This window comes from Schistocerca americana, chromosome 8 (assembly GCF_021461395.2).
Source record: "Schistocerca americana isolate TAMUIC-IGC-003095 chromosome 8, iqSchAmer2.1, whole genome shotgun sequence".
Classification (NCBI taxonomy): Eukaryota; Metazoa; Arthropoda; class Insecta; order Orthoptera; family Acrididae; genus Schistocerca; species Schistocerca americana.
The window spans coordinates 376,048,852-376,074,830 of NC_060126.1; the positions used below are offsets into that span (position 1 = coordinate 376,048,852).

General features: G+C 41.2%; 1 protein-coding gene across 1 annotated transcript in view; it reads right to left on the reverse strand.

The window, feature by feature from the left end:
• LOC124544650 (UDP-glycosyltransferase UGT5-like) overlaps positions 1 to 25,979 on the reverse strand; it is a 67,572-nt gene that overhangs the window by 20,355 nt on the left and 21,238 nt on the right. Inside the window, exon 2 of the mRNA XM_047123263.1 lies at positions 7,725 to 7,974. Within this exon, the coding sequence (XP_046979219.1) occupies positions 7,725 to 7,974 (250 nt within the window). The remainder of the gene's footprint in view (positions 1 to 7,724; positions 7,975 to 25,979) is intronic.

Consider the following 25,979-nt stretch of genomic DNA (forward strand, 5'->3'; position numbering starts at 1 on the left):
TTCGACTCCAGGGACGTCATTCTCCAACAGAGAAGACACTGATTTATAACCAAAATTCAGTCGCCTCTTCTGTGGTATATTAACCACACATTATAAAATGTGTCCCACAATATACAATCAAGCGCTACATTGATCCGGAATAATGTGTCTCCTTCGGCGAAAATAAAGAAACAAAAAGGAATTCACACGGATTCGAAGAAGAGACACTTTACTTATACAGTCTGCACAATGTTCGTTCAGCTACAGTGATTATTTACGAACTCACGTGTACGCATTTAACACGCACTGTATCTATAGAGAATTCGAGCATATTCTGTTTGCAGAAAAGACATTGAGCCTTCTTAGAACAGATCCGGTTATTTAGCTACTACCAATGTGTTTTACACAACCCACTACACGTCAAAAAACCATGCACGAGATTATCAGGATTCTCTCACTCGCTACGCGCATACTATTAGTCCTACATAAAAATGAACAGGGCTGTTTTGCAGGAAATTTGATGTAGTTAAATTCTGTAATGGGATACGTTTTCGCTGGAGGCCACAGTTTTCGAGTTATTGAAGAAAAAAGCGTCTGAAGGCCAATTTTGTACGGTTTTCTTGAATAATTCGAAAATAGTGGTCGTAAGTGAAAATGTATGCAAGCACAAAACTAAACTACACAAAATTTCCTACAAAAAGGTCCTGTTCATTACCTCTGTAGGACTAATAGTTTGCACACGGCGAGAAAGAGAATATGGAAACATTGCGCATGATATCTGAAGGCGTTGAGGGTTGCATAAAAGCCATTGGTAGAGGCTAAATCACCCGGTAAATCAATTATGTTATATTTATTTCGAATCTGGTATACCATGGCGTATCCAAAATCCTTATAAAAATGATTCATAAATGAATAAAACTGTACTACTACTACTACTACTACTACTGCTGCTGCTGCTATGCAAGAACACAAGCAGAAGAAGAACCTACTACACCTCCTACATATCAGTATTCTAGGAATCCAGCCCACAACTGGTGCTGCCATGTGTTACAGTGAAGAGAAGTGCGTCATCAACAGCATCCATGACACCGTCCGAGTGCCATTTTCTCATCTTCTTTTACGACATAACTTTCTGCTGATCCTCGGCGTTCACTTGCGACGTATGACAGAGCTTCATGCATTGATTTTAGTACCTATAGTACCTAGTTTGAACATCTTTTTGTTCATGGCAACATATCTTTTTACGTGGATTCAAATAAGATCTACACGGTTTAAGTAGCTTCAGTACAACGGATATGATTAACTCATTTACATTGTAATTTATTTTTATGCACAGCACCTCCCCCTTCGCGGTTCGGTGCATTAGCTCCACTTTCTCTATCGGAATCTCGCTGGGTTTTCAGATACCACGGCCAATGCAGTTTTTCTCATGGCTGATTGAGTAGTGCTAGGTAGTTGAGTGTTCCTTAAGACATCTCTTACAGCTTATAATATGGTACGTTTTCACTGATGCTCATGTACATTTTCGTACGCTTTGCCGGGGCTATTTTACTCTCTCCGCACCAAATACTTGCTTTATTTTGTTTTAAGCACACCATCTTTCTTATGATTTTGATCAATTTGACAAAAGTTTCGAGCGGGTTTTAATTTATCAATGACGTAAAGGAAAGGGAAAATCTTCGGGACAGCGTAAAATAATGTTGTACACACAATTTATGTAAATACGTCACGTACAGGACTATTCTACTCTATCTAACAACGTTAACTAAGCCAGTGTAAAAATGAGAGAAAGTTGTAAAATGCTTCCTTTCTATACCCTGTTTACACCACCTAAGGATACGCCTAAATTTGCGAGAAACCGGTCATGGTTTTTATAAAAAGATTTTCGACAGAGAGACGTGTGTTCTGCCTTCTTATAAAAATGTGGACTTCGTCTGCGTTTGATCGCTATTTAAAATAAAATGTACAGAACTGTTTATGATGGAAGGAACCCTCCATTGTATACACCCACTACAAAGAAATTACATAGAAATAGTACTTACTCCACAGCAGTTGTAAAACGAAGTGTATAACATTATAGAAAGAGATATGTCTAATGAAACGTGTTTGGCTGCTACAAGCGGAACGCGTGAAGTCTTCAACGACTAGGTAGGAGAATCACAGATCCTACAAAAAGTCTGACCATATGTAAATGCTGTCCTTGACAAGTTAGTGTGCAGACACTCATGGGTGAGAAAATAACAGAAATGGAAGGTATCAAAGGGAAAGCAGAACTGTTAAAATCCGTTTTCAAATGCTCCTTTACTGCCACAGTTTAATTCTGATGAATTAATGAAATTTGTGTCAGTGGCGTTGAGTAACAGTTGAAATCTCGAAAACTAAACTAGGCTCCAGAGATCGATGGAATTTCTGCCCTGTCCTATCCGTAATTTTCAGCTCAGTTAACTCCCATTTTAAACACAATGTTCCGTAGGTCGCTCAAACAAAAAACTGTGCACAGTGGTTCTAAGAAAGAAGAGATCACACCTTTCTACAAGAATTGCAGCAGAAGTGACCTACCGAACTACCCATCCATTGTAACTGACGTCCATCTGTTTAGAATCCTAGAACATAAACACAGTGAGATACTTCGAACAAAATAACGTACACCATGTCAACCATTGAAGTGTATGAAATCTGAAAAGCAGATGACTCAATACTACTCCAAAGGTTAGTCAGATAGGTACGATAATATGGAATATATAACGAAATTTACGAGTGGGTTAATGATTTCTTGACACAGAGGACGCCACGTGTTATCCTGGATGGAAACTTATCGACAGAAGAGAAGTAAATTCAGGCGTGCTCCACGGAACCGTATTGAGACCCTTGCTGTTCATATTGTTAATGATGGAACAGATAATATTAATAGCAACCTTTTAGATCAGATTAGATTAGATTTACTTTCATTCCAATTTATCCACAGTGAGGAGGTCCTCCGAGATGTACAGCACGTCAGAAAACAATAATACATAACAAATATTTACAACTTAAACAAATAAGCTAATGTACTTTCCACAGGTCCCAATTGGAATGATCGTCATTTTTTAATGAACACTGTATGAAAGAATCATTTTACAAACACTCATTTACTAAGATCACATTAATGAACTGCTTTTAAAATTAAAAAAGTGTTTATTTATAAGATAATAAAAATATAATAGAACTACTACAATACTTATTTACAATGAACACATTACTGCACTGACATGGTGCAGAAGTTAGAATACACAAATCAGTTAGTTCTACAGAGAAATTCATCAATGGAGTAGAAGGAGTTGGCCACCAATAAATCCTTTAGGTTTCTCTTAAACGGAATTTCATTGGTTGTTAAGCTTTTTATGGCTGCTGGCATGTTATTGAAAATGTGTGTTCCTGAATAATGCCCACCTTTTTGTACAAGAGTAAGTTACGTTAAATCCTTGTGAAGATTATTATTATTTCTAGTATTGATTCCATTAATTCAGCTGTTGGTTTGAAAAAGTGATATATTTTTAATGCCAAATTTCATTGAGGAATAAATATACTGGGAAGTAGTAGTAAGTATCCTTAGTTTCCTAAACAGGCTTCTGCAGGATGTTCTTGAGTTCACACCACTTATAACTCTGATTGCGCGCTTTTGTGCCCAGAAAACTTTAGCTTGGTTTGATGAATTACTCCAAAAAACAATCCCATATGACATTATGGAATGAAAGTAAGCATAGTATGTCAGCTTTTTCATTTTTATTTCCCCTATGTCTGACACAATTCGCATTGCAAATAGAGATTTGTTCAAATGCTTCAGCAGTTCTGTGGTGTGCTCCTCCCAGTTGAATTTGTTATCAAGCTGTAATCCCAAGAATTTAACACTGTCCACTTCTTCTATCTGCTTGCCATCATATATCAGGCATATACTCGTGGGACGCCCTTTACAAGTTTTGAACTGCATGTAGTGTGTTATTTCAAAGTTTAATGACGAAGAATTGGCTAGGAACCAGTGATTAATGTCCACAAATATTTTATTAGCCGATCTTTCTAAGACTACACTTGATTTTCTATTTGTTGCAATGTTTTGTATCATCAGCAAACAAAACAAACTTGGCATCTGGTAATGTTACTGATGAAAGGTCATTTATATATACAAGAAAAAGTAAGGGCCCTAAGATGGAACCGTGTGGGACCCTACATGTCATTAGTTCCTAGTTGGATGATGCTTGATAGCATAATACATATCTCTTTCCTTATAACACCTTTTGTTTCCTGCCAGAGACATAAGATTTGAACCATTTTGCAGCGTTTCCTGTTACACTATAGTATTCTAATTTACTTAAAAGGATACTGCGATTTGCACAGTCAAATACCTTTGACAGATCGCAAAATATACCAGTTCCCTGCAATTTTTTGTCTAATGAATTAAGTATATTTTCATTGTAAATGTACATAGCCTTCTTAATATCAGAACCCTTCAGAGATGCGAACTGCAACATTGACAGTATATTATTTGCAGATTACACAGCTATCTGTAATGAAGTACTTAGCAAAAAAAGCTGCACAAATATGCATACGTTCAGAATTAATAAGTTTCTGAAGTAAGGATTGACAACATCCTTTAAATAGATTATAGGATTCCAAAGGGATAATTAACAAAAAGTAGAAAAGAGATGAAAGCAGAAAGTGATCAACATTTTGAATATAGAAGAAAGATTTCTGGCGAAAATCTAATGGAAAACGTGTTAAACCTTAAAGATGATAATACAAATTTCTGAAAAGTATGCAAGAACTGTAATTGTAAAACTCAGAAGAATTGAAATAAATAAATGATACAGTAGTAGGGGTGATGGTGATACCAGAGAAAATGATGAATGATATGATAACACACTACTGTAATTAAATACAAGAAGGATTATTGCAAATAATAAGATCACTATGGAATGAAATAACATTAAGGGAAATCTTAATCAGAAACATTAGGAAAATGTATGTAATAGCGCAATAAGATAATAGATAAATGAGATTTGATTGAACAGAACTTAATAAAACGAATGGGAAGAATCACCATCAATTATTTGTGAGTAAATTTAGCCTCAAAGTCATTTATGAAAGAATAATGTGTCATCGGTGCCATGTTTTAGCTACGTTTTTCCATAATTTGATAAGTGATGATGAACCTAAAGAAATATTTCATAAATATAAATAATTTGATAAACAAATAGGCTTCTAAATGACTATGGGATATGAGTAATTTAGACTCTGTAAAGAATTTCAATAGCAAATAACACAACAGCTGATATTTTTAAAATTTAGTAGTAAAAGAAGTAATTTTGCCTGAATATACTGGTAAATAAATTCCAGAAAGAAATACAGAATGAGTGAAAATCGTGCTGACCCATCTATGACATCATAAATGTGACAAAACAGATGTCAATAAATATGGGGATATTCTCTTATTTCCAAAACATAAATTACTTTTTGCAAGTTATTGAAGGAAGCTTGATTACTGCATCAGAAGAATATCAAGCAGGAATAAGAAAAGGCAGATCTTGTACAAAACAAATCAACAATCTGAAACTTATAGTGGCTCAAAGAGCAAAACAGCTCTAGAATGGTGCTGCTGTTTATAACTTTTAAAAATGTTTATAATTCTGCTGACAGATTGACCTTATTGAACATGCTGAATGAATTTGGGAGAGAGAGGAAACATGGAAACCCTTACAAGAAACATGCACAAGATCTAAAGTAAAAACAGTTGTACAAGAATCATACGCATTTGAGTTAAGACAACCATTAACTGAATATGTGATCTGCGAATAAAGGAAGGAATTCACAGCACTGAACAGCAGGGGTGGAATACAAATCAGCTGAAAACCAAGTAATTTCAGTATTGAGTGTTCAGTATTTGAAGATGGTTTAGGATTTCCAATGGAAAAATCCACAAAACACAAATCGAACTGATATTATAATCTAACAACTAATAAAGCAATACTAAAAAATCACTGATGAAAAAACAGAGTTTAAGACTAACAATAAATATCCTACACCTGGAAAATACGTGAAAATGTACAAAAGACAAACAATAAACAAACGTACCTCAAAAGTAATATAAAAGAATGCTTCAGAGCAAGATTAGCGAATGTACAACATATAAATACACTTAGATGCAACAATATTTTTGATGGCTACTTGTCTGACTGTGTAAACTGTTAAGACAATAAAACCACATTATAACTAGTAATTAATTATAAGAATTTCTGGTAATGTCATATTCCAGAGACTTGCATACATTCTGAGATAAAAATCTTAGACTTCAGATTATCATCATAGATCCTATGTGCAGACTGTTGTTAGATTTGCAAATTTGTTGCTCATGGAAAATTTAGTGATTGATTATGAAGGTTTTTTATTTGAAGCTATTAATGTTTAGCACTATTTAGTAAGTTCAGTTTTCAATTGACTTGAATGTTGTCTAATTTAAGTTGAAGGCATCCTTGTGGCACACACTTGTCATTCTATACAGTAATTTCTCATAATAATTTAGAACTTTTTGTTTTTAGCACTATATACTGTGGTCAACATTATCTTTGACATTCCTTTATTTTTAGGTTTATATGTTTCCTAAAGCTTTTATGAGCACATGGCAGTTATATAAAGACTCACTGAATTACCAAGTAGCTTTGTCTGATGTGGGAAAAATATATGAGAAAATAAATAAACATAAAAATTATGAATACATTTCCAGAAACATCACAACTTCAACAATATTAATTATAGCATCAATTTGACCAAATTCTACATGTGTAGCATAAACACTAAATCTTGAATTGGTAAATATAAACGAAAAAACCATAAAAAAAAATTATGCACAAGATACTATTTCACAGAACAACAGCTAAACGAAGACATTTGGAAATATCACAAAAGTATAAAATACATAGGGAACGTTACAGATAATGTTAAGAAAAATGGGTATGTCCGAAGAAACATTCATAATAGACAGAAAGAAAAGAAATGTACATTAAATACTAAAATTTAAGAGGCCTCGAACGTACTCAATAATCTGGAGGACATTGGTTTAACGAAGCAAGAAACTGTATTAGTATAGAGAGAAAATCAAGAAATATCAGATTTTATGAAGTTATCAAATAAAACACGTAAGATGGTAAAAGGCAGTAGAAAAGAAAACAGGAAAAATGAACCAGCCGAAAGAGTTTTAGAAAAGCTCTTTATATGTTTTTCTCACTTATATTTAGCATTAAATAAGAAGCATCATGTATGTTACCTCCATATTGTCGATGTTACTATTCTTATTTATGACACATATTTATGAGTCACTTTGAAAGCAACAGAAATGCAATATTTTGGAGAAATCCTGAATTACACTTTGTTGATTCTGACTTCTACTATTAACTTGTTCTATATAAGTAGAATGCCACATTTTCACACTATGTAGAAAGCATACATTTTCCATCCTGCTTCTCCGAAACGCTGGGAAAAATTATGAGAACTTATAAATTGTAAACGTCAAAAAACTGATTTTCAGACTCTCGAAAGACTAACAGTGATACCAATAAGTCTTTTCTAAGACATTATCTGAAACATGGTATGTAGAGAGGACAGCTAAATGCATCAAAAACATTGTACATTCTGTTTATATCATTGGGTTGCAAAAAATCTTTGATGTAATAGTGCTAAAAAGCTTGAGACACAAGAAACTACAGAAAATTACTTACCGAAATCCGGAAAAATCACTGGAATTCTTATGACATCCCAGTTCTCAGGTATATCTTTCTCCATTTCATTAATCAGCAATGTGATGTTGTGGCCTCGTTGCGACAGTCCAGCAATGAGCGGTTTGAGTGAAAACCAGTGGCTCCTGGCTGGCAAGGGGAAAAGAGCCAACACGTTGGCTGTGTCCACATGGCCAGCAAATAAGGTACACACCGTGGACACCACCAAAGTCAAATGCCAACAGCCTTTCATCTGCAACAAAACATGGGCATTTCATTTTCTCAGTACTAAACATGTGCAGGATATCCTATAAGTCCTCGTACTCATACCGAGTTCGTACAATTGGGGAACTAAATAATTGTTTTACTGGTATCTTTGGTTTGAAGCTGAAGAAAACACATGAAAATTACAGGATTTAGACCGAAGATCACAAATGTATACTCTCACAACAACATTGAACAATCAACTGGAGCCTGCTGTGCTCTGTTGGCGCAATTTCCTAATTTTCTGCTGAACATGCGGTATATCGCCTTTCACACAATAGAAATGTGATTTTCCTGTCCAGGAAAACCGACGTTATGTGCAAGAGTTTTAAAGAAATCCGCCTCATGTTGCAATGCTGTCTGGGATGGAATCACGATTACTGTTCATACCATATCGTTTTGACGGGTATATGAATGGAAATTCTTTTTTACACAGGTTGTAAATGTGGTTAGCGTCTGAGCTAAAAAAACAAGGGAAACTGCAATTAAATCGCCTCGCAGTATTACGTATAACAGAATCGTGCTTGCTACCTCTGGGAGCGTTACTCTAACCGCGGGATTGCGCCTTACCTGACTGGGGTAACTTGGTCTGTTTTCGTCTGTACTCTTCAGTATCCTATTCCTCGCATTATAAGATTTTGTTGTTGAGATCAAATGATAACGATGGCTTACCTGAGCGGGTTGGGTTGGGGGCAGTTGTAACAGTGTAACGTTCACAACGTAATGAGGCGAAAATAAGTTCCTTGTTGTAATTTTTTTCCTACAAGCAACCGTTGATGTTCAGGCTTTTTGCGCTGAACACTGGAGGAAAAATAGCCACTCCTCTCTTTTTAACTACAGCCACTTCACGTTCTGTCAAAACTTTCTTCGCATATGAAACACTGCTCTAACGCTACTGAAGGTAGCATATAAGCTCAGTATCACCACGAAAAATATCTAACAGCAGAAAGCTTAAGAAAAACGTGTCGTAATGCCACTCAAATAAGAAGTCACCAGCGAACATCCACATCGAACAGCTGCAGAAATACTTATCTGAAAAAAAAAGGTTACAAGGCAAAAACCTGCGTTCTGCTTTTATTCTAGGTAACTAGAGAAATTTATTGCATTTTTGAACCATCGTACGTCGGTAAACAGTGGGTCAAAAATATTTTTGGCCAGTGATATGAGCAGGAAATTTAATGCTATTCAATTCAGTAAAAACGCGTGATTTATAACTTACAAGTTAAATATGAAAAGAAGACCGAAAATGACGAGGTTTTTCGGTCCTCCCCAAGTTAGCACAGGGTTCTCGAGATCAAAAACTCAGATTTCACTTCACAGAATACCACAAACGACATTACAAAATATTATTAATTTCAGAATACTTTCCAAGTACCCCAGCACTTATTACCTACGGCCCTGACTATACGCTCTCTTCCATACGCTGCACATATAGAGCAGGTCGTTAAACCTCTGTTTTATACACATGGAACAATACGTAAACACTCACACAGCCCAAAATTTCCTTACTCCTTCCACTGAAAACAATCATACTCTGCCATAGTACGTGGTTTAAAAAAACCACCGTATTGATACTGTTCCATTACTTGAGGAGCTTAACACAGATTAGAGTTATTTCCTCTAGACGAAATGTGACAGATTAAGATCATCCAATATCAGAGGACTCAGTGACAAATACATCGTTATCACAGACTGATAGTGAGACCACATGTTTCTTCGTTGTCTGATAGAATTAGAACTTCGTCAGATAGAGTATTTATCAAGTTTCTGAATTACCACATGATCCCAAAATGAGGTAAGAATTGTGAATCACTAATTCGAAAAGAATCTGCAGAAAGGGAAGGTGATTTTCATAGAAATGAAAAGAAACAAACGACATTACAATTAATAATCACACAGTTTACGCGAGTAGCATTTCTTTTTTACTAGGAGACCACTGTATTATGCAGTAGTTTGTATCAAAGCTTAATTTTCTACAGTCAACATTAGTAGGACGAACTGTTTGATGAAAAACCTCTTGCCAACGAAAAATGTAACTGTTCTGACATTATTCTTTTGCGTTTCCTTTCCCACCGTAACCCCTAGATTTATGACGCTATATTGTACTTTGGCAACGATTTCATATTCATCTGGCCTCGTTACTGGCGCTGTGCAAGGTAATTTTGATGGTAGGACTGCCACCACAATTCTTACAAATCAGCAGATTTACCCCTCAGCTTTTTCTCCCCTGGGCTCCTCCACGCAAACCAGCCTTGAAATTTCGTTCTCTTCAGCTTGGTCATCTGTCTTGGAGTCAACTCTATTCAATTAGAAAAACGTGTCGAAAATGGTCACTTTAATGAATGTCATATTATGCCATCTTGATTGTCTTCCCTAGTTGATCATTAAGGGGAGATCGTTTTACTCCATAACATGTTGGTTAAAATTACTGGAGTCACCTGCTGTGCCGGGGTGGATATGCAGGTTGCCATCAGATAGCCGAAATTAAGCACCTGCGGGCGTGGCCGCAGTTGGATGGATAACCGATCACGGACGCCACGTGCAATTGACAATTTTCCCTTTTCCTTTACGGTAGAAGGGAGCAGGAGAGGTCCCTAATCACCAACCATCGCGCCATTGTCCTGGATTTACTAGATGGTGATCCGTCCGTCGGAAAAGACGTTAGCCTCGGAGGCCCTCTTGAAACAGTTCGGGAGGAGTACGTTATGTGCCGGCACCGGGATCCATCCTCTCCCTTCTCTTCTCGTATCCAACACGAACATGACACTACATTCGACACACACATTACTGTCATCTACATTCAACGGTCACACTTGCGAAAGAAGTGTACCTGCAGCGCGAAGGGTAGGAAAAACGTTTCCAATTAGGCGCTTGGAACTCCCCGCAGTATCTTCCAACTATTCGGCCATATGACTTTACTTTCATCTGTCCTAGCCTGTGACAGACTGAGCCTAGATTCCCAAAATGAGCACAGACTTTTCTTTGCATTTCTATGAAATCCACCTCCCACTACCGGCAACTATTTCCGCATTATTAATCACTATTAATTTTTTCGCCCTTTATTGTTTGTTAATCTTCTAAAAAACCATCTTCTGAAGACACCGCAGAATTTCAAAGGGTGTATTCCAGTTAACATTGTCACAAACTTTCTCCACATCTACACTCCTGGAAATGGAAAAAAGAACACATTGACACCGGTGTGTCTCCGGACACTGCGAGAGGGCTGTACAAGCAATGATCACACGCACGGCACAGCGGACACACCAGGAACCGCGGTGTTGGCCGTCGAATGGCGCTAGCTGCGCAGCATTTGTGCACCGCCGCCGTCAGTGTCAGCCAGTTTGCCGTGGCATACGGAGCTCCATCGCAGTCTTTAACACTGGTAGCATGCCGCGACAGCGTGGACGTGAACCGTATGTGCAGTTGACGGACTTTGAGCGAGGGCGTATAGTGGGCATGCGGGAGGCCGGGTGGACGTACCGCCGAATTGCTCAACACGTGGGGCGTGAGGTCTCCACAGTACATCGATGTTGTCGCCAGTGGTCGGCGGAAGGTGCACGTGCCCGTCGACCTGGGACCGGACCGCAGCGACGCACGGATGCACGCCAAGACCGTAGGATCCTACGCAGTGCCGTAGGGGACCGCACCGCCACTTCCCAGCAAATTAGGGACACTGTTGCTCCTAGGGTATCGGCGAGGACCATTCGCAACCGTCTCCATGAAGCTAGGCTACGGTCCCGCACACCGTTAGGCCGTCTTCCGCTCACGCCCCAACATCGTGCAGCTCGCCTCCAGTGGTGTCGAGACAGGCGTGAATGGAGGGACAAATGGAGACGTGTCGTCTTCAGCGATGAGAGTCGCTTCTGCCTTGGTGCCAATGATGGTCGTATGCGTGTTTGGCGCCGTGCAGGTGAGCGCCACAATCAGGACTGCATACGACCGAGGCACACAGGGCCAACACCCGGCATCATGGTGTGGGGAGCGATCTCCTACACTGGCCGTACACCACTGGTGATCGTCGAGGGGACACTGAATAGTGCACGGTACATCCAAACCGTCATCGAACCCATCGTTCTACCATTCCTAGACCGGCAAGGGAACTTGCTGTTCCAACAGGACAATGCACGTCCGCATGTATCCCGTGCCACCCAACGTGCTCTATAAGGTGTAAGTCAACTACCCTGGCCAGCAATATCTCCGGATCTGTCCCCCATTGAGCATGTTTGGGACTGGATGAAGCGTCGTCTCACGCGGTCTGCACGTCCAGCACGAACGCTGGTCCAACTGAGGCGCCAGGTGGAAATGGCATGGCAAGCCGTTCCACAGGACTACATCCAGCATCTCTACGATCGTCTCCATGGGAGAATAGCAGCCTGCATTGCTGCGAAAGGTGGATATACACTGTACTAGTGCCGACATTGTGCATGCTCTGTTGCCTGTGTCTATGTGCCTGTGGTTCTGTCAGTGTCATCATGTGATGTATCTGACCCCAGGAATGTGTCAATAAAGTTTCCCCTTCCTGGGACAATGAATTCACGGTGTTCTTATTTCAATTTCCAGGAGTGTAACAATGCTATTGGTGTGTGTATGTCTTCCTTCAATCTATCTTCCGTAAAGGGTGATCAAAAAGTTTTCAATCAAGTGACACATTAACGCCTTGCCTACAAGTCGGTGCTTATGTACCCGCATCAGATCGCGCTGGTCGTCATATACGCTGCAGCAACATCCTGAAGTGGAAACGTTTTGGTTGTTCGTGGTGACATAAATCTTTAGGAGTAGTACTGACCCACGTGATCCCATACTTCTTTGTAACCCTGAGAGATCGTCCTCAAGGTCTCCTAACATTCTTCGATTCTTCTTTACATACCCTACTGGCCATTAAAATTACTACACCACGAAGATGACGTGCTACCGACGCGAAATTTAACCGGCAGGAAGAAGATGCTGTGATATGCAAATGATTAGCTTTTCAGAGCATTCACACAAGGTTGGCGCCGGTGGCGACACCTACAACGTGCTGACATGAGGAAAGTTTCCAACCGATTTCTCATACACAAACAGCAGTTCACCGGCGTTGCCTGGTGAAACGTTGTTGTGATGCGTCGTGTAAGGGGGATAAATGCGTACCATCACGTTTCCGACTTTGATAAAGGTCGGATTGTAGCCTATCGCGATTGCGGTTTGTCGTATCGCGACATTGCTGCTCGCGTTGGTCGAGATCCAATGACTGTTAGCAGAATATGGAATCGGCAGGTTCAGGAGGGTAATACTGAACGCCGTACTGGATCCCAACGCCTTCGTATCACTAGCAGTCGAGACGACAGGCATCTTATCCGCATGGCTGTAATGGATCGTGCAGCCACATCTCGATCCCTGAGTCAACAGATGGGGACGTTTGCAAGACAACAACCATCTGCACGAACAGTTCGACGGCGTTTGCAGCAGCATGGACTATCAGCTCGGAGAGCATGGCTGTGGTTACCCTTGACGCTGCATCACAGACAGGAGTGCCTGCGATGGTGTACTCAACGACGAACCTGGGTGCATGAATGGCAAAACTTTTTTTTTTTTTTCGATGAATCCAGGTTCTGTTTACAGCATCATGATGGTCGCATCCGTGTTTGGCAACTTCGCGGTGAACGCACATTGGAAGCCTGTATTCGTCATCGCCATAGTGGCGTATCACCCGGCGTGATGGTATGGGGTGCCATTGGTTACACGTCTCGGTCACCTCTTGTTCGCATTGATGGCACTTTGAACAGTGGACGTTACATTTCGGATGTGTTACGACCCGTGGCTCTACCCTTCATTCGAGCCCTGCGAAACCCTACATTCCAGCAGGATAATGCACGACCGCGTGTTGCAGGTCCTGTACGGGCCGTCCTGGATACATAAAATGTTCGAGTGCTGCCCTGGCCAGCCCATTCTACAGATCTCTCACCAATTGAAAACATCTGGTCAATGGTGGCCGAGCAACTGGCTCGTCGCAATAGACCAGTCACTAGTCTTGATGAACTGTGGTATCGTGTTGAAGCTTCATGGGCAGCTGTACCTGTACACGCCATCCCAGCTGTGTTTGACTCAATGCCCAGGCGTATCAAGGCCGTTATTACGGCCAGTGGTGTTTGTTCTGGGTACTGATTTTTCAGGATCTATGCACCCAAATTGCGTGAAAATGTAATCACATGTCAGTTCTAGTATAATATATTTGTCCAATGAATACCTGTTTATCATTTGCATTTCTTCTTGGTGTAGCAATTTTAATGGCCAGTAGTGTAAAATTTTTATAATTTGGCATTCTTAACTTATTTGACACATAATTCAGTAGTACTCTCTTCAGTCAGCACCATCCTTTTTTTGAAGAGTATTTATTACATTCTTTTTGAAGTCTCACAGTGCTTCGGCCCTCTCATATATCTTGCACATCAGATGGTGGATTTCTGCCGCATCTGAAATGAGCCCAGGGTTGTCTGAGGGAATGTCGTCTACAATAGGGGCACTGTTTCGAATTAAGTCTGTCAGTTCTCCGTCAAATTACTAAAATTAATATCGCAGTGTCGTATCTGAAAGATCCATCTTCTTTATCTTCCCGTTCTACACAGCTGAGGTGTACGTTTCATAGAAATGGGAAGAAAAGGTAGATAAAGATGAGATACGGTACACAATACTGCGAGAAGAATCTGACAGAGCACTAGCTCACCACAGTATATTGTTTAAGATACTGCGGTCTAATGCGCTCTGTACCATGCACCAAAATTACATTGTGTGTTGAAAATGGTTTCCATGCACATGGACACTGTAACTGTGGCTGTATGGTACAGTGCGTATTAGGTCGCAGTCTCTGTAGCAAAGTATGATGGAATAAATGGTCTCTAGAATGGAGACCACGCATTTCCGGACGTAATTTCAAAAATGGCTCTGACCACTATGGGACTTAACAGCTGAGGTCATCAGTCTCCTAGAACTTAGAACTACTTAAACCTAACTAACCTAAAGACATCACACACATCCATGCCCGAGGCAGGATTCGAACCTGCGACTGTAGTGGTCGCGCGGTTCCAGACTGAAGCGCCTATAACCGCTCGGCCACCACGGCCGGCGACGTAATTTCATTAGACCTTTCTTGTTCTGTATCCTCTCATCGATCAATCCCTATAATTTGTACACGGTGGAAAACATCACCTTGTATATAAATTCCAGCTGAATACCCAGCATTGCATGGGTATATATTTATTCCAATCTTCTATTAGTCCATCTTCTTCTTCCCCCTTTCTCTGTCCATCTTCATCACCGCGTCTCTCTGTCCACATCCTCCATTCCCCAACTATCTGCACATTTCCTCCTGCCCTCTCACTCTCCTCCTCCTCCTCCTCCTCCTCCTCCTCCTCCTCCCCCTCCTCCTCCTCCTCCTCCCCCTCCCTCTGTCAACCTGCTTCTCCCCCCTCGGTCCATCTCCTTCTTCCCCCTCTGTGCATCTTCTCTTCCCCTCTCTGATTCCATCTCTTCCAACCCCTCTCTCTGGCAGTCTCCTCCTCCCCCAATTTCTGTCCAACGTCTCCTCTCCCTTCTCTTTCTCCATCTCCTCCTCCCCCTCTTACCGTGCATCACTTTATCTTTCTGTGTGCATCTCCTCATCTACCCTCTCTCAGTCCATTTCCTCCTACCCTATCTTTGTCCTCGTCCTCCTCGTCCTCCTCCTCCTCTTCCCCCCTATTTCTGTCTGTCTCCTCCTTCCCCCTCTCGTCTGTCAATCTCTTCCCCTCCTCTTCTCGGTCCACTTTAGCAGTCTCATCCCAAGAGGGGGCTGTTGGTTATTATCACCAAAGTATTTCTTTCCATGTTTGTACCAAATTTGAATTAAATCGTTCCTGCAGTTTAGGACGACATTTTTTCCCATGGCATTGCTCCCATATTCACATGCCAAATACATTTCATTTCATGTAACATATTTAACGCGTATTCGTATACTTTTTCCACTTGTATGTCTAGGGATTTTCGCTCTGCAGTTTCATTTTCACGCAGCTCGATGTTCATGTCGCCTTATCTCCAGAAATATATGCCACACTACAGAATTTTCCAGGTACATTCAGTGGAATATGTGACTACTGTCCCTAAGTATGCTGTGAACAGAGCTAGTAGTACAGAAATAATAAATTTAAACGTCATGCATGATTTGGAAGTTCTTCACGCATCTCAGAGTTTATGACGTCGTATGTCCTCGTCTATGTGTTATGTATAATTTTGTAGGCACATTCAGCGGCATATGTGGATACTGTCTGCAAGAGTCTTACGAACAGAGCTAGCAGGAAAGAAGTAATAAATTGAAACGTGATGCATGATGTGGTACTTTTTCTCGCTCCTTGAGTATTTGACTTCACATCTCCTGAACTATGTGTCGTACAAAGGTATATTCTTGTCGGTACATTCAGCGGCAAATGCGGTTACTGTCTGCGGAAAATAGTAGTTGTGAACAGAGTCAGTAACAAAGAAGTAATAAATTTATACGTCTTACAAGATGCGGTAGTTGTTTATGACATCATATACCCTAAACTAAACCCGCCAGGGTAGCCGAGCGCACTAACACGCTGCTTCCTGGACTCGGGTAGGCGCGCTGGCCCCAGATCGAATCCGCCCAGCAGATTAACGACGAGGGCCGGTGTGCCGGCCAGCTTGGATGTGGTTTTTAGGCGGTTTTCCACATCCCGCTAGGTGAATACTGGGCTGGTCCCCACGTTCCGCCTCAGTTGCACGCATCGACGCATCACAGACATTTGAAGCACGTCCGCTCTATTTCACGATTTACACTAGATGCAGGCAGTTGGAGGTACACTGATTCCGTCCTGGGGTGGGGGGGGGGGGGTGGGGGGGGGGGGAGTTAAGGGGTGACGGCAGGAAGGGCATCCGGCCATCCCCACTGCCAAATCCGTTGTAACCACGCCGACCCTGCGATCGCTGCGGGACTATGGCGTAAGCGAAAGAAAGAGTTCCCTGACCTAAGTGTCATATAACGATATAAATTTTCTGGTAAATTCAGCGTTATGTATGAATACTGTCTGTAAAATTTGCCATGAATACAGTTAGCAGCAGCTTCATATGTCAGTTTTATTACATGAACTGCAAAAATGTAATAAGCAATAAATGTTTTCTTTCCTTCATTTTGTGGGTGTCATCAGCGAGAAAAAGTTTTGTAAAAGTTTGAAATTATGCGTAAAATTTGCTGCACGTCTGAAAGTGCTCTCGATCTCAAGTGCTGGATGACTAAGGTGTGGGTATTTTCACATCTTCGTCTACAGTGCTTTTTCACCCCCACCCCTTTGATTGGTGGATGGTTCTCACACTCACTGATTTTTTTCCAGACAGTAAATGATAAGTGTACGACGTTTGATTGAAACTGGTCCCCTGGTTTAGGAGGAGATGTGGAACTTGTAAACATACGTTCACACATACCTACATACATTTCTATAATTTGTATGGATATGGATATATAGATAATATACTGCACATAGAACTTTAACTTTTGTATGGGATGATGGATAATGTTTTCATCGCTGTAGACAAGAAGAGGTCTGTGATCATTTTCAGACTAAGAGTAGTGAATTTCCATTCACAGTGGATAACATTGTCCCAAAAGTAAATTAAGATAGTTCCAGTACCTCAGTTCAGATCACAGGTTTTGGGAGGTTTCCGTTGGTTATCAGGCGAACGTCGAAACCGTGTGAACACTAAGAAGTGTTCCCAATTTGGTTCTCTCTGCCTCTCTCGCAGCCTACTGGGATATTGGCTGGAAAGAGCCGCCCCTCCACAATGGGCCGGATCGCAAAAAACTGCTCTGTTACTTGGAGTAAGATAAGTCCACCTTCTATAATTATGTCTACAAACTGATTTGCCTTGTACGACCTTTCTATGTGTCCCTTCCATTTTTCGGCTTTCCCTTCTTTGAATAGTATTGGTTTGCCATCTGAGCTAGTAATATTCAAGCTACTGATGTTCATACGGCTGCTCTTACTTTATAGAATATTGGGTAGCAGATCCTGTCGCAATACTGGCGCAGGACTGTACACCATGATGCATCGGTGCCTGATTATTTTAGCAATCAGAATTCATTGAACGTACTTCGCTGGTCACTGCTTATGGAAATTGTGAAGTTCGCAGCTTGTATGTTTGCACCGACAGCGGCGCAGCTGACGCGCCAAGACTGTTATCTTATCGTGAATTATCTGGCCAGAAAAGTGTGGCACATTGCGTAGTGTTTCGTGACCTACCGATTTAGCAAGAAAATTCCAGCAGAACTGCGGCAGCTGATACCGCTTACGTAATAGATAAGCAGGAAGTCTTTAATTATTGCACCAATCGCGGCACAACGTCTTGGGCCTGAGAATCCGAAGCCGCATTTTAGAGCTACCCATAGCGAAATAGCTTCTCAGGGTAGCTTCACAACCAATTTTAACACGTAAAATCGTACCACGAGACAGATGAGTTACTTCTCTTGCCAGCATCCTACAATTCCTCCAAGTACTCCTCAGAGCTTCGCCGCTATAATGGAGTGACTCTGAGGTTGAGCACTAAATTATTTCCAACCGTGACAGGCAAATTTCAACAGTTCGGTTTTGGTGGTAATACTGTGGTTGCATCACTTTTCTGCGGCAGTGATGCGTATACACAACACGATAAACGTTTCGACAGGCCGTACTTTCTCCCAGCAACCCATAACAAACCAAAAGATGAGAATGTGGGCAATTACAGAGCACCAAACGTGTGAAGAGCACCGGCACCCAGGAAGAAAATTGTAAGATTCTGCCATGTTAAAAATTGGTTTGAAGGACGTGCGACTGAAAGACTGGCTGCCAGAACCAGAGAGAGAGAGAGAGAGAGAGAGAGAGAGAGAGAGAGGGAGACTTCACAAGTGATACAAAGACCGACTGGGGGCTGACTTGAGAACTGGGCTGGTGAGATCTGTATGCGATCTGGTCATGTTGATACTTTCACCTCAAGACTCAGAAGCACTCAGACCGGCGCTGAGAGTGCTGTGAGCATAGCACTGCCGAGATTCGAAGTTTAGCGCTGTTTACATGTCTCGCCAAACTCTTCAGGCATTGGCGGCCTACTACAGCGTGGGGGGTGGTCCTATCGATATGTTCGTGTTGCTGTCACGTAGATATTCTAGCCCAGGTGTAAGATCATTCGGGGTAGTGTACTGAAACAACTTTGGACAATATAGAATACCCAGCTGCTTCTAGGCTAATACCCTGCCATTCGATGAATTCCTATAAATCCAAATGCTTCAAATAATTTTTATTTACGAACAATAACTTGCAGACTTTAGGCTAAAAAGGTAAGTTAGTTGTATCCGAAAGAACTGAAAATAACATAACATATAGCAGGTATATCAGAAATGCCAAGAAAAATTGTAGATCAAAAAGAGTACAAAATGCTTTACTACAGAGGAACAGAGCAGGGAGGAAATTCAGTTGTAGCCTTCACTGTAAATTTGTTCACTTAAAATAATAAAACATATTTTATAGAAGCACAGACAGGTAAACAAAAGATATTCCGTAGAAATCGTTCGGAACTTTACAGAAACGAGCTCACATTCAGATTATGACGTAGAAGTCCCACACAAAGAATTATAGGAACTAATTAAGGACAACAGATTCAACTACAGTATGGTATAAGCGATCTTAAAGGAAACTTTGTACAAAACCAAAAATTAATTTCCAGTTGGGAACGCAGGCTGGGGTGACAGGAACGTCAGGGCTGCACATTAAAAGAATTTGCTTGTAACAGCCAGTTCATATTATAATCTTCTTTCAGATGAAAAATGGTAAATCGACTTGATGGAGACTATAAATGACGTCCATCGGCCCATTTGATTTTATACAATGAAATATTTATCTTAACAAGCTATAAAAAATTTGTATGACCTCATAGTCGTAGTGAGTCAAGTTAGCATGAATTAATAAGATGCAGAGTAAAGATGATTACAAAGTTAGACTGAAACCAAATCAGCTGCCTGAAATTCACAGACGTTAATAGAACGTATTTAATAACTAAAAATCAAATTCTGCACCTTGAAGAATGAAGAGCGTGTTGACACTGAGTCAAACAGCAATTATTTAGCAAAGATACAATGGAAGATGTATATTCTAATTCAAAAAAGAACGACTCACGGCCAAGGAATTATTCGAACTGGACGGAAATCGGTACACGTGATGTGCATGTACAGTCAAACAGATGATTATATTTTCAGAAAAACTGGACGATTTATTCAAAAGAAAGAGCTTCACAATCTGAACAAGTCAATAACGTGTTGGTCTACCCTTGATCCTTAAGCAACCAGTTTTTCGGCTTGTCACTGACTGACAGAGTTATTGTATGATCTCCTGATGGTTATAGAGCAAACTTCTGTCCAATTGGCTCGTTACATCGTCAAAATCCCGAGCTGGTTACAGGGCCCTGCCCATAATGCTCAAACGTGTGTAACGTCCCCATTCCCTTCTATCGACAATGTTAGAAATATATGAACGTGTAAGCATGTACCTAAACAATTGGAATAAAATTTTGAAAAGGCTATCGTTCCGAAGATTCAATATAAAGTCGATAAATGAGGGGGAGGTTGATAACAAGATGCCTTCTAGGACAACTTATTTCGCCGACTTAATTACCGTAAAATTTAGTATGGTTGTTCGAAAAGTTTGTGCTATCATTCACGTACTGTGCCAGCGAGAAGGGGTACTACGTGGATCGGAACAGAATAACAAGGGTTACTGAAATAACTATAGCTAAAAGAAATACGGTCACCAGCCCAATTGGGCAAAATTTCTGTTCGCTAGGTGAATTAATGAGCCGAACAGTCAATGTCAAGAATTACTGGAACACGCGCGGCAACAGAGGGCTGCACGCACGTTAGCAAAAACAATTCAAACCTTTACGTAGTAAAGAGAGAAAGAAATTAGTTTGCACTCGTAATATCATTAACTAATAGAGCTGAAATTTGGAAAACATTCAAGATAACACTTAGATTAATGGTTACTTACTGTTGTAAGTGACAATGGCGCTACCTCACAATAACGTCTGCTATTTTCATATGAATTTTAGAAAATGGCAAAAAATAATTAAAAGAAACTCTATTGACTTCTGAACAGGGAAGTAGAAATTGATAATTACTGTATCGAAAGGTAAGGTAATTATTATACTTTAGCACGACTGCAAGTCAAAATGTGAACCAGAACTTGACTAACAACAAATTACAATAATCACTAATATTTGCACTCACTCATTAATTCTAGTTAGTGCTTTTGTTCATAGTGTCAGGAATCATTTTAATTTGATTAGTTGATTTACTATTTGCAACAATTAGATTGCCTCAGATTAAAGTTCAAATTTAAAGTTAGTGAGACTGAAATTACTGAATGGTTTAAGTTCAAATCTTTAATCTAACTGAATCATTTAGTTCATAAGCAAAATTAACTGGCGCTGCAATTTTCATTTTTCATAAACAGTACTCGGATTATTGTAACAATAGGACACCTACTTGGTGTATGATTTTAGGAGAACCGCGGGTAAATAGTTTTGATTAAACTATGGTAATTATTCACTCACAAAACACCACAAAGCTGAGTAACGCCGTTACAAAACTAGTGACAATAAGCTGTGATGCAGCAATCTTACTTCAGTCCATTCTCGCCGTAACGCAGTTGCTTACGACGATACTGGTGCTGGCTCCTTTCCATGATAATTAGCGAGCACGGGAGTTATTGGCAATGATATTGGCGTGACGGGTCCTTGATGTTGCTGCAGCCAATATTTCCACCGCCCACGCTCATCACTTGCCACGTGCCGCTAAACAATCACTCCTCCAGTACAGTGCACGCCATCCATGCGTCCGCACTTCTCCAAGTCTCACACCAGAGTTCTCTCTCTGTGTAGCGCGCGCTCTGACGTAACATCCTCTCGCGTCCAGAGATGCCGCTACTCCGATACTTATTCGTTGACAAAACCTAACGTTTCCCTAACGTTCCCTCAGCGATATTTACATAATATACATAACTGATTACACAGCAAAATAAACAAATTAATTCATACATCGTGTACATATAAATTTACATAAAGATAAAAGCAAGTATTTATACAACAATAAATGGTCAAAGAGCACATCGGCATGAAAGTGTTACACGTGCTCAATTGGGGAAAGATTCGGCCATCTTGCTGGCCACGGTAGGGTTGGGAAAGTAAGAAGACAACTTACACCACGTGCGGGTGGGCATTATCTTGCTGAAATATAAGCCCAGGATGGCTTGCCACGAAAGGTAAGAAAACGGGGCGTAGAATATTGTCTACGTACCGCTGTGCTGTAATTGTACTACAGATGACAACCAAAGAGGTCCTGCTATGAAATGAAGTGGCACCCCAGACCATCACTCCTGGTTGTCGGCCTGTATGCCGGGAGACAGTCAGGTTGGTAGCCAAACCATATCCGGCACATCTCCAGACACGTCTTCGCTGGTGATCGGGACTCAGGCCGAAGCGGGATTCATCACTGAAGCAAATTCTACTTCAGTAAGTTAGATTCCAGGCTGAAGACGTGTGTAGACACGCCCTGGCCTGTTGTGGGGCACGAACCTGATTGTCGTCCGTCATACGGCACGACAGCCAGGAATGATGGTCTGGGTTGCCATTTCTTTTCATACCATGAACCCTTTGGTTTCCGCCCACAGCGCCCTTACAGCAGCGGTACATCGATAATACTCTACACCCCATTTCGTTGCCATTCACGCAAGCAATCCTGGCCATACTGCCCATCAAGATAATTCCCGCTCCAAGAATTTAGTCTGTTTGCCTTTATGCTTGCCAAAACCTACCTTGGCCAGCAAGGTCGCCAGATCTCTCCCTAATTTGGAAAGTTTAGAGCATTATGGTCGGGGTCCGCCAACCAGCATTTTAACGATCTAACGAGCCATTCGGACAGAATTTAGCACGATATGCCATGGGAGGAAATTCAACAACTCTATCATTAAAAGCCGAGCAACTTCTTGTATAACGGCCAGAGGTGAACCAACGCATCACTGACTTTCTATATTTGTGGAACTCTTTCCCTTAAATAAATCACAGAGTTTTTCCGAAATTGTAATTTTTTTTTTTTTTATACGAGGGTGAGTCAAATGAAAATCTTAAATATTTTTTTAAATATTATTTACTGTGCGGAAGTGGTACAAAGCTGTATCACTTTTTTCAACATAATCTCCCCCACGCTCAATGCCAAGTCCTCCAGCGCTTACAAAGTGCATAAATTCCTTTAGAAAAAAAAGTCTTTTGGTAGTCGGCGCAACCACTCATGCACCGCGTGGCGTACATCTTCATCAGAACGGACCCTCTTTCTTCCCATTGCGTCTTTGAGTGGTCCAAACATATGTAAATCACTTGGGGCAACGTCTGGTGAGTATGGTGGACGAGGAAGACACTCAAAATGCAGGTCTATGATTGTTGCAACTGTTGTACGGGCAGTGTGGGGCGTTGCATTGTCATGTTGCAAAAGGACACCTGCTGACAGCAATCCACGTCGCTTTGATTTGATTGCAGGCCGCAGATGATTTTTTAGGAGATCTGTGTATGATGCACTGGTGACAGCGTTCCCTCTAGGCATATAATGTTCCAAAATGACGCCTTCTTCGTCCCAGAAGAGAGTCAGCATAGCCTTCCCTGCTGATGGTTCTGTTCGGAACCTCTTTGGTTTTGGTAATGAGGAATGGCGCCATTCCTTGCTCGCTCTCTTCGTTTCCGGTTGGTGGAAGTGAACTCAGGTTTCGTCCCCAATAACGATTCTTGCAAGGAAGCCATCACCGTCTTGATCAAAGCGCCGAAGAAGTTCTTCACAAACATCCTCATGTCGTTCTCTCCTTTCAGGAGTCAGCTGCCGTGGCACCTATCTTGCAGACACTTTGTGAAACTGGAACACATCATGCACAATGTGGTGTGCTGACCCATGACTAATCTGTAAACATGCTGCAATGTCATTCAGTGTCACTCGGCGGTTTTCCTTCACTATGGCTTCAACTGCTTCAAAGTTCTGTGGAGTCACAACTCGTTGTGCCTGACCTGGACGAGGAGCATCTTCCACTGAAGTCACACCATTTGCGAACTTCCTACTCCATTCGTAGACTTGCTGCTGTGACAAACATGGATCACCGTACTGGACCTTCATTCGTCGACGAATTTCAATAGGTTTCACACCTTCACTACGCAAAAATTGAATAACAGAACGCTGTTCTTCCCTGGTGCAAGTCGCAAGTGGGGCGGCCATCTTTATGCTGATACTGCGACGGTATGTGTGGATCTGCACTATGCTGCCACCTACAGGCCATCTTGTACGCTGTTTGTAGCACGCTTACCAACTTACAGGATAACGGCGCGAAATTTCGATTTGTTATTACAAATTTAAGGTTTTCATTTGACTCGCCCTCTTACATGTACCTCATATCTACCGATTTCCATCCCACTTGGATAATTCCTTCGTGGTGCATGGTTTTCTTTTTTTTCGTCTTAGAGTCTAATTATGAAGAATATAGAATAAAATAAATTCTACAACGGAAGAAGATTGCTCTGAAAAGCCCCACGTATGACCTCATAGCTATAACGGTGAACCTTTCCATGATCACAACTTCTCAGCACAGATTGTTGAGCATATTCGTAACGTTCTCGCACTTACTAAACTATTAGTGACAAAACGCGCCGCTGTTCGTTCGACGTGCTCTCCTTGTCTCTCTCTCTCTCTCTCTCTCTCTCTCTCTCTCTCTCTCTCTCTCTCTCTCTCTCTCTCTCTCCAAATAATCAAACCTTATAAGGCTTCCAGACTGATGGAGAATACACAAGAACAAGTCGAATAAATGTTCTGAACGCCACATCTTTCGTAGACAAGCTACATTCCTTTAAAATTCTTCCACTAAATCTGATCCTGGCATCTGCTTTCCCCCCCTTTTTTTTGAGCCATCAGGCTTCTGACTGGTTTGATGCGGCCCACCATGAGTTCCTCTCCTGTGCCAACCTCTTCATCTCAGAGTAGCATTTGCAACCCATGTCTTAAATCGTTTGCTTGATGTGTTCAAAAATGGCTCTGAGCACTACGGGACTCAACTGCTGTGGTCATAAGTCCCCTAGAACTTAGAACTACTTAAACCTAACTAACCAAAGGACATCACACACATCCATGCCCGAGGCAGGATTCGAACCTGCGACCGTAGCGGTCGTGCGGTTCCAGACTGTAGCGCCTTTAACCGCTCGGCCACTCCGGCCGGCGCTTGATGTGTTCCAATCTCTATCTTCCTCTGCAGCTTTTACCCTCTAGAGTTCCCTCAAGTACCATGGAAGTTATTCCCTGTTGTCGTAACAAATGTTCTGTCATTAAGTCCCTTCTTCTTGTCAGTGTTTTCTATATACTTCTGTCTTGTCCGATTCTGCTCAGAATCTCCTCATTCCTTACCTTATCAGTACACCTAATTTTCAACATTCGTCTGTAGCTCCACATATCAGATGTTTCGATTCTCTTCTGTTCCGGTTTTCCCACGGACCATGCTTCACTACCATACAATGCTGCTCTCCACACGTACATTCTCAGAAATTTCTTCTTCAAATTAAGGCCTGTGTTTCGTATTAGTAGACTTCTCTTGCCCAGGAAAGTTTTGGCAGTGCTAGTCTGCTTTTGATGTCCTCCTTACTCCGTCCGTCACTGGTTATTTTGCTGCCTAAGTAATAGAATTCCTTAACTTCATTCGTGAGCACCAGTCCTGATTTTAAGTTCCTCGTTGTTCTCATTTCTGCTACTTCTTCGATTTACTATGTTCATATTCTGCACTCATCACATTGTTCATTCCATTCAGCATATCCTGTAATTCTTCTTAATTTTACTGAGGACGGCAAATCTTATCATTGATATCCTTTCACCTTGATTTTAATTCCACTCTTGATCCTTTCTTTTATTTCGGTCATTGGTTCTTCGATGTA